Source organism: Canis lupus, chromosome 23 (genome assembly GCF_003254725.2).
Source record: "Canis lupus dingo isolate Sandy chromosome 23, ASM325472v2, whole genome shotgun sequence".
NCBI lineage: Eukaryota > Metazoa > Chordata > Mammalia > Carnivora > Canidae > Canis > Canis lupus.
Window position 1 is genome coordinate 19,875,653 of NC_064265.1, and position 13,908 is coordinate 19,889,560.

Consider the following 13,908-nt stretch of genomic DNA (forward strand, 5'->3'; position numbering starts at 1 on the left):
TCTCTACTCCCTCCTTCACAAATGATTGCCATTTTTGTTCTTTTGAGGAAATCACAATATCTACCAACTTCAGACCAGTATTTCCAGTAATAGAAAAAAAAAAAAAATTTCAGGCAAATGAAATCCAAAACATCAACTGCTAAAATCCATTTCTCAAGATGCTCTATTAACAAACAGTACTTGTGTAATATATAACTTAAGGGACTGCTTAAGTGACCCTTCCCTAAATACATATCAGGTTCATTCTTAGCAATTCTTAATACTACTAAACTAATCCCTCTGAAAGCTGCATATTCTTCAGTTACTTAGAACTGAATGAGACTATCCAAAAGTGATTTCCGTAAGCAGAACAGAAGAGTCAAATTTTCCAGTGATGTCATCCACAGAGATACTAATAGTCCCATAAATTAACTTTTATTTTTTATGGGACTGGATCATGCCAGAATTTAGCAACCACCTCCACATAAGACCCTACTGTTTCTGTCAATTTTGTATCTCCTTTCAATGTACTCAGAACCTGTGCCCTAAAAGCACATTATCATCTCAGGGCTGAGAAAATCATAGAGATAATTCACATAGCAGAAATAAGTTCCTCAGAAATGCTAATTAAGGAGACAGAGCCAAGGATTCCTATATCAAGAAAAGTGAGGGGTGCCTAGGTGGCTCAGTTGGTCAAGCCTCAGATTCTTGATTTCAGTTCAGGTTGTGATCTGAAGGTTGTAGAATTGAGCTCTGTGTCAGACTCCACGCTAGGCATGAAGCCTACTTGAGATTCTCTCTTCCTCCCCTCTCTTTGCCCCTCCCTACTTCCTCTATAAGGGAGAAAGAAAAAAAGGAAAGAAAGAAAAAAAAAAAAAAAAAAAAGAAGAAAAATGAATTCTTTTGTTAGGGAAAGAAAAGTATTCAAACTGTATACTTTAAAAAAGGGGGGGGGGTCTTTTTAGAAGAAGCCCCCAAAAAGAGAGCCAAGAGCTATTTCCAGGGTGATAATGCTAAAATTTAACTTTAATGAATCTGGCATCTTACAAAGCATCAAAATGTGTTTCTAAAATCTGCTTCACTCTAAGCACAAGAAGGCCACTGGTAACTGGCCTATAGGTCTGGTTTATGCTGAGGAATGAAAGCCTAGCTCCATATGTTTTAAAAAGAGTGCTCGTTAAAGTGGGAACATACCATCTCTCGACATTCCAACTGACAGACACTTTTTGAAGCGACACTGCTGACATCTGTTTCTATTCATCCTCATTATAGAACAGTTTTCATTCTTCAGGCACTTCTTGTACTGAATGTTTTGCTGAATGCTTCTCCGAAAGAAACCCTAAGAACAAAGGAAGATGAACTCAGTCATTTACAAACATCCAGATGAAATCCTTGTAAGCACCCCCCGCCCATACACACATACACGACTATTGAGTATTTTACTGGCTACCTGGGGAAATAATTTTGAACAGAGGGATATGTAACAATGACACACAGACTTTAACTGGATGCTTATGGTTTCAAAGCACCCATGCCTACTAGCCAAACAAAACTCTTCCTCTTCTCTTCAGAGAATCTTGGAGCTTGCCAAGCACTGCTTTACTACACTTTACTGTGTTACCGGTCCCTGCCTGTAGCCACATTTTCCAGCCCAAACTTTAATCACATACAAATCCCAAAATTTCTGAAATACGAATGATTTATTTTTAAAGAGTTGACAGAGAAATGTGTTCCATAGCTGTAACACCCTAACTGGATCAAGAATTACATTAGGAGAACTTGGTCTTTCCTGGATCATTATCTGCTGACCCCAGCAAGGTCTACTTGTAGATGCCAGATGTTCCTGGCTACTTGTCAGCAACAGGTCCGAGTGGCACCACACACCCACAGACCAGCTACTAATCCAAGGGAAGACCGTTCCCAGATAGATGGATACAAATAACTGCCTTTACTACACAAACAATTTAAGTTCATGCTCTGTGAAAGTCTTTCTTTACAGAGCTCCAGCTTCATGGTCCCAGGAAAAACAGTAAAGTCAAGAACAGTTACCAAAATTTTAAATTGCAGTTTCCCTGAGTATCATAACTAACCACACATTTCACAAATCTATGTAATTTTGAAATACAACATTTTTAAATTTTATTACTGCAATATTATACTTGGACACTACAATATCTGAATTAGACTTATCTCTAGGAGGGTACAGAACAATTATGTGTATTTATCAAGGATACACAGGCTCATACACTTGTGTTTTTGTTTCTTTGGCAATAAAGTGAGAATAATGTCTACTATACAATTACTTCACATTTTAAAAAAGAAGAAAAAAGAAAAAAATTAAAGAAGAAGAAGAGGAGGAGGAGGAGGAGGAGATAGTAAAACAGCATTTATAGCATTTTTAAAACAGTGGAAAAGTGCTACTTCTATATTAAATACAGACTAGTCTTGTGAAGTGACCCAGTCATTAGAGCTACCAAATGCACAATTTATTCAGAGCTACCCTAGAAAATATTTCTTCTTCCATCATGTATATTCATTATCTTGCTCACCTATCATATCTTGCCAAACTGGATTCTTGTTCCTGGCTTTCAGTCAGAAAACACCAAGAGCAAGTATCTTGGCCATATTAATTTTGATACTCAGGAGAAATAATTGTGCCAGATTCTTTAAAGAAAGGGAGATTTCCTAGATATAAGTGGAGGTATACACTATCTCACTTGGAATTAGCTGACCCTCTAACCAAGAAATATTCAACTAACCTAAAAAATAAAATGAGGTTCCCCAAGTATTCAATTTATATTCAAGATTCTTCTACTCACTTGGCATTACTTCTAAAGATGCTACATTTTCACAAGTATACAGGAATTATTCCCAACTCCTAATATCTGACATATCAGAATGTCAACATATCTGAAGCGACTTATTCAAAGTTTGGTTTAAACTAAGTTCCAATAAGGCAGCAGTGCCTTGCCTGTCTCGCTTCCTATTTCCCCACCACCTGGAACAGTGCCAGATGCATTAATAAATAAGCATTTGGGCACTTGGTTTCATACCATCATTTTGAGTGAGAAAGCAAGTTTATTCTGATCAAAATCTTAAAGAAAAGAGAAATATTTTCACTAAATTAAAAATATATTTTTCAAAATAAGTGATCTTTATATGCTATATAAAATGTTTAAAACTTTAAGAGTAGCTTCTGATTTCTCTTATCCTCCCAAGTTATCATTTGTGGAAATTGGCAAGCCTAACTCCAATTTCTTTAATCCCAGAATCAATAGCTTACCTTACAGCCTTCACAAGCATGAACTCCATAGTGGAATCCTGACGCCACATCCCCACAGACTTTACACAGTAGAACCATGCCACTAAATTCTAAGACACAAACAGACACAAAAGTATAAAGCTGGAAGAAAGACTTCAACTGTTGCTTTTCTCTCCAACTGATTCCAATTTATTTTATTCAACTTGAAGTACTTTCAAAAAATTCAAATCTATCTTATAATGCAAAAGAAAGAAAAATCTTTACATCAAGTTATCAAAAGAAATCTTAGTTTTCTTTTTTTTTTTAATATTTTATTCATTTATTCATAAGAAACACAGAGAGAGGCAGAGACACAGGCAGAGGGAGAAGCAGCCTCCATGCAGGGAGCTTGATGCGGGACTCGATCCCAGGACTCCAGGATCACGCCCTGAGCCAAAGGCAAATATTCAACCACTGAGCCACCCAGACATCCCTTAGTTTTCTTTTAAACACAGTTTATGGGGCTGCCAAAAATATTTCTGAGAGCGAGTTTTTTTCCCTTTCCTGATGATTTTGAACATACTCTGAAATTTTTTAAATCTAGAGTTACTTTATACCATATATGCAACCAGAATTATTTTTTTTAAAGATTTTATTTATTTATTCATGAGAGACACAGAGAGAGAGAGAGAGAGAGAGAGAGGCAGAGACACAGGCAGAGGGAGAAGCAAGCTCCCCACAAGAAGCCCGATACAGGACTCGATCCTGGACCCCAGGATCATGCCCTGAGCCAAAAGCAGACACTCAACCGTTGAGCCACCCAGGTGTCCCACAACCAGAATTAAAAACAATTCTCCTTGGTAAGAATTAAAAAGTCAAACAAAAGAGGCAATCAACAGAGGTGTGAACAGATGTGGCCACATGCTGCTTGCTGTATGATACTCAGTTCAATTCACCTATAGGCACCAATCCTCCTCTGTAGCAGCCACTCTTACCTCCACATTCACTCAGGACTCCAAATTCCGCCACTCAGTTATCCCAAGGCTGCTTTGTTTTCTAAATCCCAAACGTTCCTAACTCCAACTTCATGAAAGCAAACCCCTTCCCACAAGTACTCTGTTCTAGAAACCAAATTCAGTACTAAGAGTTCAGAAGAAAGACAACTGTGAAAATGTGGTAAAGGGGATACCCCAGAGGACACACAGTCAGGCAGAGTGTATAATCACATATCTTGCTCTGTGGCAAGAACCAATTATGACAACCCCTAGGCTGTAACTTTTAAAATTATCACTGATTTCTTACCTACTAACTACTAAACTATGGTCATCCAAAAGGGGGTGAAATGACACTCAAATGAAAAACTGATAAAACAAACCCCACCTGTAATTAATGGCACCAACCTTCGAAAACTAAAGTAACTTACTTGTCACTCCACTATGACTCTTTGTCATCCCAGGTGCACTCGATTTGCTTGTTTTCATAGAACAATCTATTCGATCATTCTTCAGGATGCCTTCAATATTGGAGAGATCTCCATTTTTGGGATTACCATTGTTATCAGAATTAGAGCTATTTGGAGAAGATGGAACAGAGGAGGAGGAGGATTGGAAACTGTTCTCAGAACCTTCACTGTGACAAGAGGCAGGGCTAGAGGCTGAGCTGGAAGAACTGATATAGGCGATCACACCCCCTAGAAAAGAGGCGAAAATTCAGATAATTAGATACATGACAATATATGTTTTCTGTTTTTCCAAATCTGAATAGTAAAGTCACTAACTTTAGAAACAGACTGCTGACTAAATATCCACTTACCCTAAAAGGAGAAAGTAACTTATTTCCTTATTTCCTATTTTTCCTGCTTTCATAGAGTTTGAAGCACATATAATTTCCACTGATTCAAAGAATGAGAAGCTCTCACTGGCTTAATTATTCTGAGCACACAAAGATCCAAACCTAAAGCTTTTCATTTTCCAGGTTTTGTTTTTTGTTTTTTCCTATAAAGAATGAAAAATCTTCCTGACTAAGTAGCTTAGAGTAAACTGTTTTGGTCACGAAGAAGTCTGATTCTGGTCCTCTCTGTCTCTTTCATTATACCTTTATATAACACAATCTTAGAAACAATGGGTTCATTTGCCTCCCCCAGCACCTGGCTAAAACATGGGTTAATCAAGAACAGATATAACATTTGGAACTCCAGATAATTTATGTCAAATGGGGAATGTTTCATAGCTAATGCTCCCAGAATCTTTCTGTTTTGATCCCTGAAAACTTCAATGACTATTCACTAATCACCAGTTCCATACTCCCCCTTCTCCACCTGCTTCTGCCACTGGACTTGCAGACACACTTATCTGTAAACAGCTCTTAAGGAATCCAGACTCACCACCTGTTCTTCTCACTTGCTATTTACAGTAAATGTTAAAAGAGGCTGAAAGAATGCATGCTATAAGAGAATAACATTAAGGCTGACACTAATTCTCCACAGAGCTACTCTTAAAATACTATTCACAACTTCACCAATATAACCTCCACAACCTCTGTGAAAACTGGTCTTGGCCTCCTAGAGACTGTAAACTTCTCAGGTTAAGAAACAGTATTTAAAATTATTCTTGGGGTATAATTTCAAACATCTTCTCTCAAAGACATAAAACGCTGCAAGGGTAATCTCATAGGCAACTATATTATTTTTCCAAATCCCAGGCCAAACAACTAATTCTCATCTTTTCTACTGTGGTTTCCTTTCCTCTTTCCTCTATCATCAACAAACGCTTAAAGGGCTTTTTCGATGTGCATAAGATATAAAGGTAAAATTACCTCTCTTCTATCTCTGTTCTGAAATCTTATTTAAACATACTGTTTACTGTCTCCCATCTCTTTCTCCAGTAGACCATACACACCTCAGTGCACGGTGTCTCTTAATTCTCTATGCATGCTTTACAGGTAATAAGCCTACCATAAATATTTTTAAGACCTAATTCTCGCCTTTGTGAAGCCCACATTTATAACAAGGACAGATCCCAAGTAGCATAAAACAGTACTAGGAAGGGGATCCCTGGGTGGCTCAGTGGTTTAGTGCCTGCTTCAGCCCAAGGCCTGATCCTGGAGACCCGGGATCAAGTCCCACATCAGACTCCCTGCATGGAGCCTGCTTCTCCCTCTGCCTGTGTCTCTGCTTCTCTGTCTCTCATGAATAAATAAATAAATAATTAAAAAAAAAAAAAACAGTACTAGGTAGTCACAGGCAAAACAGGACATTTCTGATATTTCTGATAACTATACAGAGTATTAAGTGGAGACTTCTGCACATTCCCTAAATAACAACTGCAATTTAAGCATTCCTTCTGAAATAACCTTCTCTGCTAATGAGAAATGATTCCCCAATCTTTTCGTTGGTAAAAACTACATTTTAGAACACACACAGATGGAGCAAAACGCTGAGGCCAAAACAATTCCAAAGAATAGAAAGATACTTCCACTCACAAAGAAAAAAATGGGCAGGGAAATTTTAGGTCACTTTAGTCTGTTGTGTTGAAATAGGGTACCAGATAGGTATTTAAGTACCAATTATACATAACCAGAATGGAAAGTTCCTAAGCAGTCAAGTAAAACCATAATTCTTAGGGATTTTGGTCACAACCCAAAAGAGAAGTTAAAACAGCTCCTACTATGCCAAGAAAAACACAATAGTGTTTATCAAACATAAATTTAATATGCATAAATGCAAACTAAATGTACTTGAATTTTAAAGACAAGAAATATAAGTAACATGGAGAATTCCATCCACTTTTCCATTCATTAAGCATACGCCTACTATCAGTCTTGAAGTTGGAGGTGTGATTCTGGTCTTCCTAGACTAATCCACTTCCCAAATGTTCTCCTGCCATGTGCTTATCATCTTCCCAGAGTGAAACCAGAGCTTTATGATTAATATCAGACCTACAAGGTACTCCCCATCTATAAACCAATAATTCTCAAAGTGTGATCCCTATATCAATCAAGGGCTTCAGCATCACCTGCAAATCTGTTAGAAACATTTCAGGCCACACTCCACATCTACTGAACCAGAAATTTTAATCAACCTCTTAGAGATACTAATACGCAATAAAGTAGTTACACAGTAAAAGTAGGGCTGTCACAAGCCAATGTCTTTATCTGTGCTCAAAGGAAGAAATGTGACCAAGAGTAATTTTTTTTTTAAGATTTTAATTAACTTGACAGAGAGGCAGAGACAGTGAGAGCATGAGGAGGGGAGAGGGAAAGGGAGAAGCAGACTCCCCACCAAGCAGGGAGCTCAAGGCAGCACTCTATCCCAGGACTCCAGATCACTAACTGAGCCAAAGGCAAATGTTCAACCAACTGAGCCACCCAGGCACCCCAGCAACCAAGCGTAATTTTAATAATAGAAATGTCACCTACTGCTGATTTTGAAAGCTCCTGAAACTCCAAACATAAGGAGGAAAAACTTACTGAGTTTATTCTCTTCATCCAGACAAATTACATAAAAAGTGTATCATGAGAACCACCTGGTATTTTTTTCAAAATACATGTTTCCAAGGCCTTGCCCAGAGTAGGCCCCTCAGGAATGAGCATTTTTAAGAAGTTCCCCAGGTAATTCTTTGCACGTTGAAGTTTAAGAATAGCTACAATCACTGAATTCAAGCACAAATTGGTTCATAGTTTTAAAAGTAGATGTTTTCAATGACGTAACTCCCTGAATACCCTAAATACTCTATGAATCCAGAGAGAAACAATTTTAACTTGGAAGGCTAACAAATGTCATGTTACTGGGTAAACCACTGTGCCATCTGTTTTCATAAAATTTTAGAGATCTGAAGTTCACATTAGAAATTCCAGGTGTTAGCAAACAACTAAACTACTACTTTTTTCACGTGTCTACACACTCAGAATAGAATGCAAAGGAAAACATTATCCTTAGTCTTCAGTATACTCCCAAACTCACAGCTACTTATCTTACTTAAAGTACTACCACTCTAGGTAGTAAATTTACTTCTTACGTCTCAAGATGGTAAAACATGAGAAAGTGATGGTTTTCTTTCTCAAGTAAGATGGTTTTCTAAAGTAAGACTTTCTTAGGGCCAGCATTTGAGTGAGCCATTTATGCTCACAAGGTCTTCTGACTACCTCACCTTAGAAATAAACTTGCAGAAATCAGAGCTATCCCAATGGCTTAATTAAAACTGCTTAATAACTGTTGCCCACTGACTGGGCAACAGAAGGTGTTTGCTATTAACTACCCAAAATGCACCTTACTTTCAAAACCTCCAAAATCAAAATTAAGAAAAATTACTGAGCTACTATCAAGCCAGTTAATATCCAATTCCTATCTTTAGGGACTTTAACAATCCTTTTCAACAAGCACTTGTGCCAGGCACCATGGTATCAGAGGTGACCCTTCTAGAAGCAGCTACATTCTCCTAGCTAAATCAAAAACTGATTTAGTTGTCTTAGCATTCATTCTTGCTACCAGACACCAATCTACTGAACTGATGGTTAGTAACCCACATGGGTTACATTTTAATTTCCTAGAAAGTTAGGAGTACATCAATAGTTCCTCCACCCACTGAAGAAAGGGAAGTGAAAACTACAAATACCTACTGAATAGCAAGAATAAAATAACATAATTTCATATCACATTTTGACCTCACAAGCATTAGTTTCCATTATCCCATTTCAGAGCTCAGAGAGGTTTAACATAAACACTGCTACTAAGTGGCAGGGCCAGGATTGAAGGCCAAGGCCAGAGTACAGATTATTATTTCTTACTGTGAAAACCTGGGCAAGCAAATCACTTTTAATCTAAAACTGAGTCACCTTCTATAAAATGGGAATATCTACCAGAGTTACTACAAGATTGAAATGAAGTGGTGTTCATAAAAGGGGACTATTAAAGTCCTTTTTACAAACATGGTTTTTGATGATAAAGCAAGAAAGGTAAAATGCCCAAACCAGCAAGTCCCAACATTTCCAGAAACAAGCAGAATGTACTTCTTAGATGCCTCAAGCTAAAATTAGCTGAAGCAGTCTTCTCTATTTTTAGTTGGAAAAAAATCCCTGGAGTTGGGCCAGGTTCCCAGGCTAGGGCTTACCCAGTGGTCAACTTCAGACAAGCCAAAAGTCAGTATCTAATTTTATATTGCTGGGAAGCACTTGCTGTTCACCAGGTATTGGGGTTTTCTTACCCCAATTCTAGGCTTGCCCATCACCAAAAGTTTCCCTCCCACTCCCACGGCCCGCCATCCTGGAAAGTATGCCTGAGTTCAACTCATGACTGTGCCTCGTGACTTAGAACGAAATATTTTTACCATCAAGAAGCTTTAGTTTTCATTTTAAAAGTAGGTTACTAATAATTTCTACTCACAGGATGGTAGGATAGCTCTAATTGACTCACCATCCTTCCAACTATGGCCTGAGTATCAGGGTTCCAGAGAACAGCAGCATGGTACCTTCCCTAAAAAGCCTTGTAGACCAACTGAGGAAACAGCTGTGTTAACCATTCATTCCAGTGCCATGTGAGCACTGTTTCATACAAATTACTGTGAAGTGCTGAGAATCACACAAGAGCACCACAGAGGGCAAAGATCAAAAGGGGCAAATACAGCCAAGGTGACAATAAGTGGGGTCTTGAAAAACATGCAAATTATTAAATGATATACCATGTAAAAGATTTAAGAAAACCAAAAATGGGGTGACAAATTGGTCTTACTCTGCAAAAGTGGTTTTTTTTGTCTCCATGTAAATTGCCAGGGGGTGAGGGGAGACACAAGTGTAATCTAGTGTCTGGGGAAAAGAGACTGACTAGCAACAAGATTAAAAGAGAGAAATGATGAGATTAGGAGGCTCTACTGACACCTGCCTGTTTTCATCAGCTGTGACCCTGACCACTGCAAGCCAAGTGGATCCACACAGTTATTTCTTTCATTGCCAAGAAGACAGGACCACCAAGATGTGCATATACTGTCAAATATTCTGTGGGCTTAAATCTAATACAGCATAGTAGCTTGTGCTCCCCAAGTAGACTGTGGATTTAAAATCTGGCTCCACCACTTGCCTGGATAAATTAATAAACTTCAATCTACTGAACTCTTCATCTTCAAATGATAACAATATCTTCCTTCAAAGAATTTCATGTGTGGTGTCAAAAGTAGTGACACATGTAAAGGGCCTGACACACAGTACTCAACAGATACTGCTGACTATTATTCGGCCATCAGACTGAAGAGTTCAAACCAAACTAACCTTCCCTACCCTTTCCTCCTTCCTTTGAGTGTGTCATATGGAACAGTGCTTTCTCTAGGTTATTTCCACACCACCTTCTGAATCTCTTTAACTCTGTGGACTAGTCAAGCAACTTGCTACTTCACTTCTAAGTCTTCCTTTGATCTTACTGTTTCTCTCTCCAACTGATTTCTTTACTGTTACCATTTTCTGACTTTTTTTTTTTTTTCAAGTTAGGAGAAATACAGGTTTGTATGAACTGTGTGGGAATGTTTTCCTGATCTTTTTAAATGTGAATCACGGCTATGGGTATGAAGTTTGTGCAATAAGCTTTTACTTTAAAGAACCTCATATATTCACTCAAAATCTATGACACAAATATATACAGTCAATTCTGCCACTATACTATTTCACACCTGCATTAGTCATGATTAAGGTAAAGACAGTATGTTATGACAGATGAAATGGTCACTTGCTGAATGTGTATTGTACGGATACAATGGTATGGACCAAAAGGATGGGTCAAAGGTGTGCCACACAGCAGTGAGTCTGGCCCCACCCTAGTCAACATTTACAATTTGAAGGAAGTTAAAGGGAATGCTTATCAATACTCCCTCTAATAGATAAATGGCAGAAATTGTTAATATACTAGGTGACAGCTTAAGACAGGCTGAACATGGAGACAAAAGGAACTAGAAAAAATTAAGAAAGATAATTGCAAATTCCTGCACTTCAGGTCAAACAATTATCTGCACAATGGATGAAACCTAGCTTCAAAATAGTCCACATGATGGGCAGCCTGGGTGGCTCAGCATTTTGGCACTGCCTTCAGCCCAGGGCGTGATCCTGGAGACCCAGGATCGAGTCCCACATGTCCGGCTCCCTGCATGGAGCCTGCTTCTCCCTCTGCCTGTGTCTCTGCCTCTCTCTCTCTCTCTGTCTCTCATGAATAAATAAATAAAATCTCTAAAAAAAAAAAAAAATGCACATGAAAAGGTCCTACTCGATTGCAAGGTTACTGTGAGTCAGCAAAGCCAATAAGCCACAAAAGCTCAGCCTGCCAGAGATTTGCAGCAGAATCCAAAACTTGGAACTTGGTAACTGTCCAATCATTTCCGCAGAAGCCTGTTCACTTCTGGGTGCTACAGCCCAAAGGGCAACAGGAATGATGATTGAAACAACAGTGAGCAAAGACCAAGTAATGAGAATCGAAAATGGAAGAACTAGGGCGGTATGTTCAACAGTCATCCAAAGGGAGTTTTATTATCCGTAGTTCCAAAAGGCAAGATTAAAATCAGTGATAGTGTTCCACGAAGGTTCAAATCAGACAAAAACTTCCTAGCCTCTGGGGCTTGCCCACCTTACAAGGCTGCAAAACTGGAATTCATTCACTCTAAAGGCTAGGTTGAAAAAGACTGAACCTCATACTCTCTAAATTCTTATCAAGCCCAAGTTTAATTCCACGACAGAATTACCCAATTTTTGAAAATACCCTCAAAGGCTAAGCAGACCCAGAGGCAATTAAAACACAGTTATAAAATGTCTTTATTTTTATTATTGGTGGAAAACTCACACTCGTTTTCAAGGCCTGGTTTGTAAAAAGTGCGTATAATAACTTTAAAAATATATCAACTGACTTCTTCTGTAACCTCAGTGGCCTCAAGTGTAAGGATCATCATTGAGGGCAGACAAAAGGCGAGAAGGGAGCACGGTATTGTTGCGACATTGCAATAGGAAATGTTAAGTAAAATAACTGATGAAGCCAAATTCTGTTGGTCAGGCTCAGGAAAGGTCGGCAGTCAACGGGTTTTTGAAAATCTGTTGACAGAAACAATGCCCACGCACGCGTTCATAGTCTCAGGGTCACTTAGGATCACCTGAGTCATCCCGACCCTACGTGAGCCGAATGACTGGCTCGCGGTGAGACCTCCAGGCTCCCAGCCCGAGGGGATTTTCGAGCCGTTTTTATGCCTCAAGGTGTGCTGGATAGGTCACGTCCTACGGCAACCACCTTTCCCGGACAGAGCGAAGCCGCATCATAAAAAGGGCGGGTTCCGTCCCAGCTACCAGGCGCTGCTGGGGACCCAGGCGCCTCACGGCTCCCTCCAGAGGCCCCGCGTTGGGGAAGCACCGAGCCTTCCCCCGAGGAAGCCTTCTCGGCCTGCGGCGCACCCCGGCCCCGCACCTCTTCTTCGGCGCGGCCCGCCGGCCCCGGCTGCGCGCGGCCAGGTCACCTCCCCACTGCGGCGTCCGCGCCCGCCCGGGGACCGCCCGGGCTCGGGGTTCACCGACGCGCACGCGCACGCGCGGCCTCCTCCGCAGTGAGCAACCCCGCGGGGGAGGAGGGAATCGCGGCCACGTCACAGCCCGGAGGGTTCCAAAGGGGCGGGGCCTCCCGGGAGGCTGCGGCGCTCCCCGCCGGCGCGCGCGCGCACCCGCCCCCACGTGTCCCTGCGGCCCCGGGGAATGTGGGTCACCGAGCCGAGCGGCCTCACGTGTCCCCGCCCGCCGCCGCCGCCTCAGCGCCCATTATGTAATGCCGCGTCACGCGCCCGCCCAGCCAACCGGCGCCCGCGCGCCGCCGAACGTAAACACAGCGCGCACGTGGCTCGCGCGGCCCGGCCATGTGAGGGGGGGGCCGGGCCGGCGCCGCCGGGCCGCGCTGCGGCGTCGCGGGGAGCCGGGAGGGCGGCAGAGGAGCGGCCCCGGGGGCGACGCGGGAGCCGAGCGGGAGCCGAGCGGGAGCCGAGCGGGAACCGAGCCCGAGCCGACCCGCCGCGCGCGGCAGCCCCCCCGCCCCCCAGCCCTGGGGTCTCCCCCCGCCGCCGCCTCCCGGTGCCCCAGCGGCATCCGGGCGCCCCCTGCGCCCCCCCCGCGGCGCGGCTCTTACCCGCATTCACCTCCATGGTGCCCTCCGGGAGGGGACCAGGCGGCCCGCTTCCCGCAGAGGTGGCGGTGGCAGCGCCGCCCCCGCCTCAGCGCCGCGCCACCCCGGGCTGGAGGCGGCGGGGGTCGCGGGGCCCCCTCATGGGCAGGGCGGGCGGGGCGCCCGGGAGCCGAGCCCCGCGGCCGGAGAGCGGGCTGCAGGGGAGAGGGCGGCGGCGGCGGCGGCGAGCGGCGCTCCTCGCGGAGTCCCTGACAACAAAAGCGGCGGCGCGGCGGCTTCCTGCAGCCAGCGCACCGCGGCGGCGAGGGCGGCTGACGGGGAGGGCAGCTGCGACCATGTGACCCGCGCACACACCCCCTCCCTCCGCCCGCCCGCGGCCGGCCGCTGCGGCGACTCCGCCCCCTCCGCCGCCGCCGCCGCCGCCGCCGCGCCCGTCGCCGCCGCCTCGCTTCCCCGCGCCCGCCTCCCCCCGCGTTGACCTTCCCTCCGCGGCCCTCTCCACCCTCCGCCCCGTGACACCTCAGCCACCTCGGGTGGTGACCAAGGACCGCCCCGGGGCTCCCGA

The 13,908-nt window shown here is 43.0% G+C and overlaps 1 protein-coding gene across 2 annotated transcripts in view; it reads right to left on the reverse strand.

Moving 5' to 3' along the window:
• The window catches only part of NR1D2 (nuclear receptor subfamily 1 group D member 2), a 28,770-nt gene extending 15,174 nt beyond the window's left edge, over positions 1–13,596 (reverse strand). The window contains exons 1-4 of one of the 2 annotated variants that reach the window (XM_025460998.3): positions 13,347–13,596; positions 4,644–4,910; positions 3,263–3,351; positions 1,174–1,318 (exon numbers count right to left, since the gene is read on the reverse strand). In XM_025460998.3, the coding sequence (XP_025316783.3) occupies positions 1,174–1,318; positions 3,263–3,351; positions 4,644–4,910; positions 13,347–13,362 (517 nt within the window). In that variant the 5' untranslated portion in view covers positions 13,363–13,596. Of the gene's footprint in view, positions 1–1,173; positions 1,319–3,262; positions 3,352–4,643; positions 4,911–12,641; positions 12,754–13,346 lie in introns of those variants that run through there. The other variant, XM_049099615.1, reaches the window with a different exon arrangement.
• Between the last annotated feature and the right edge of the window lie 312 nt (positions 13,597–13,908).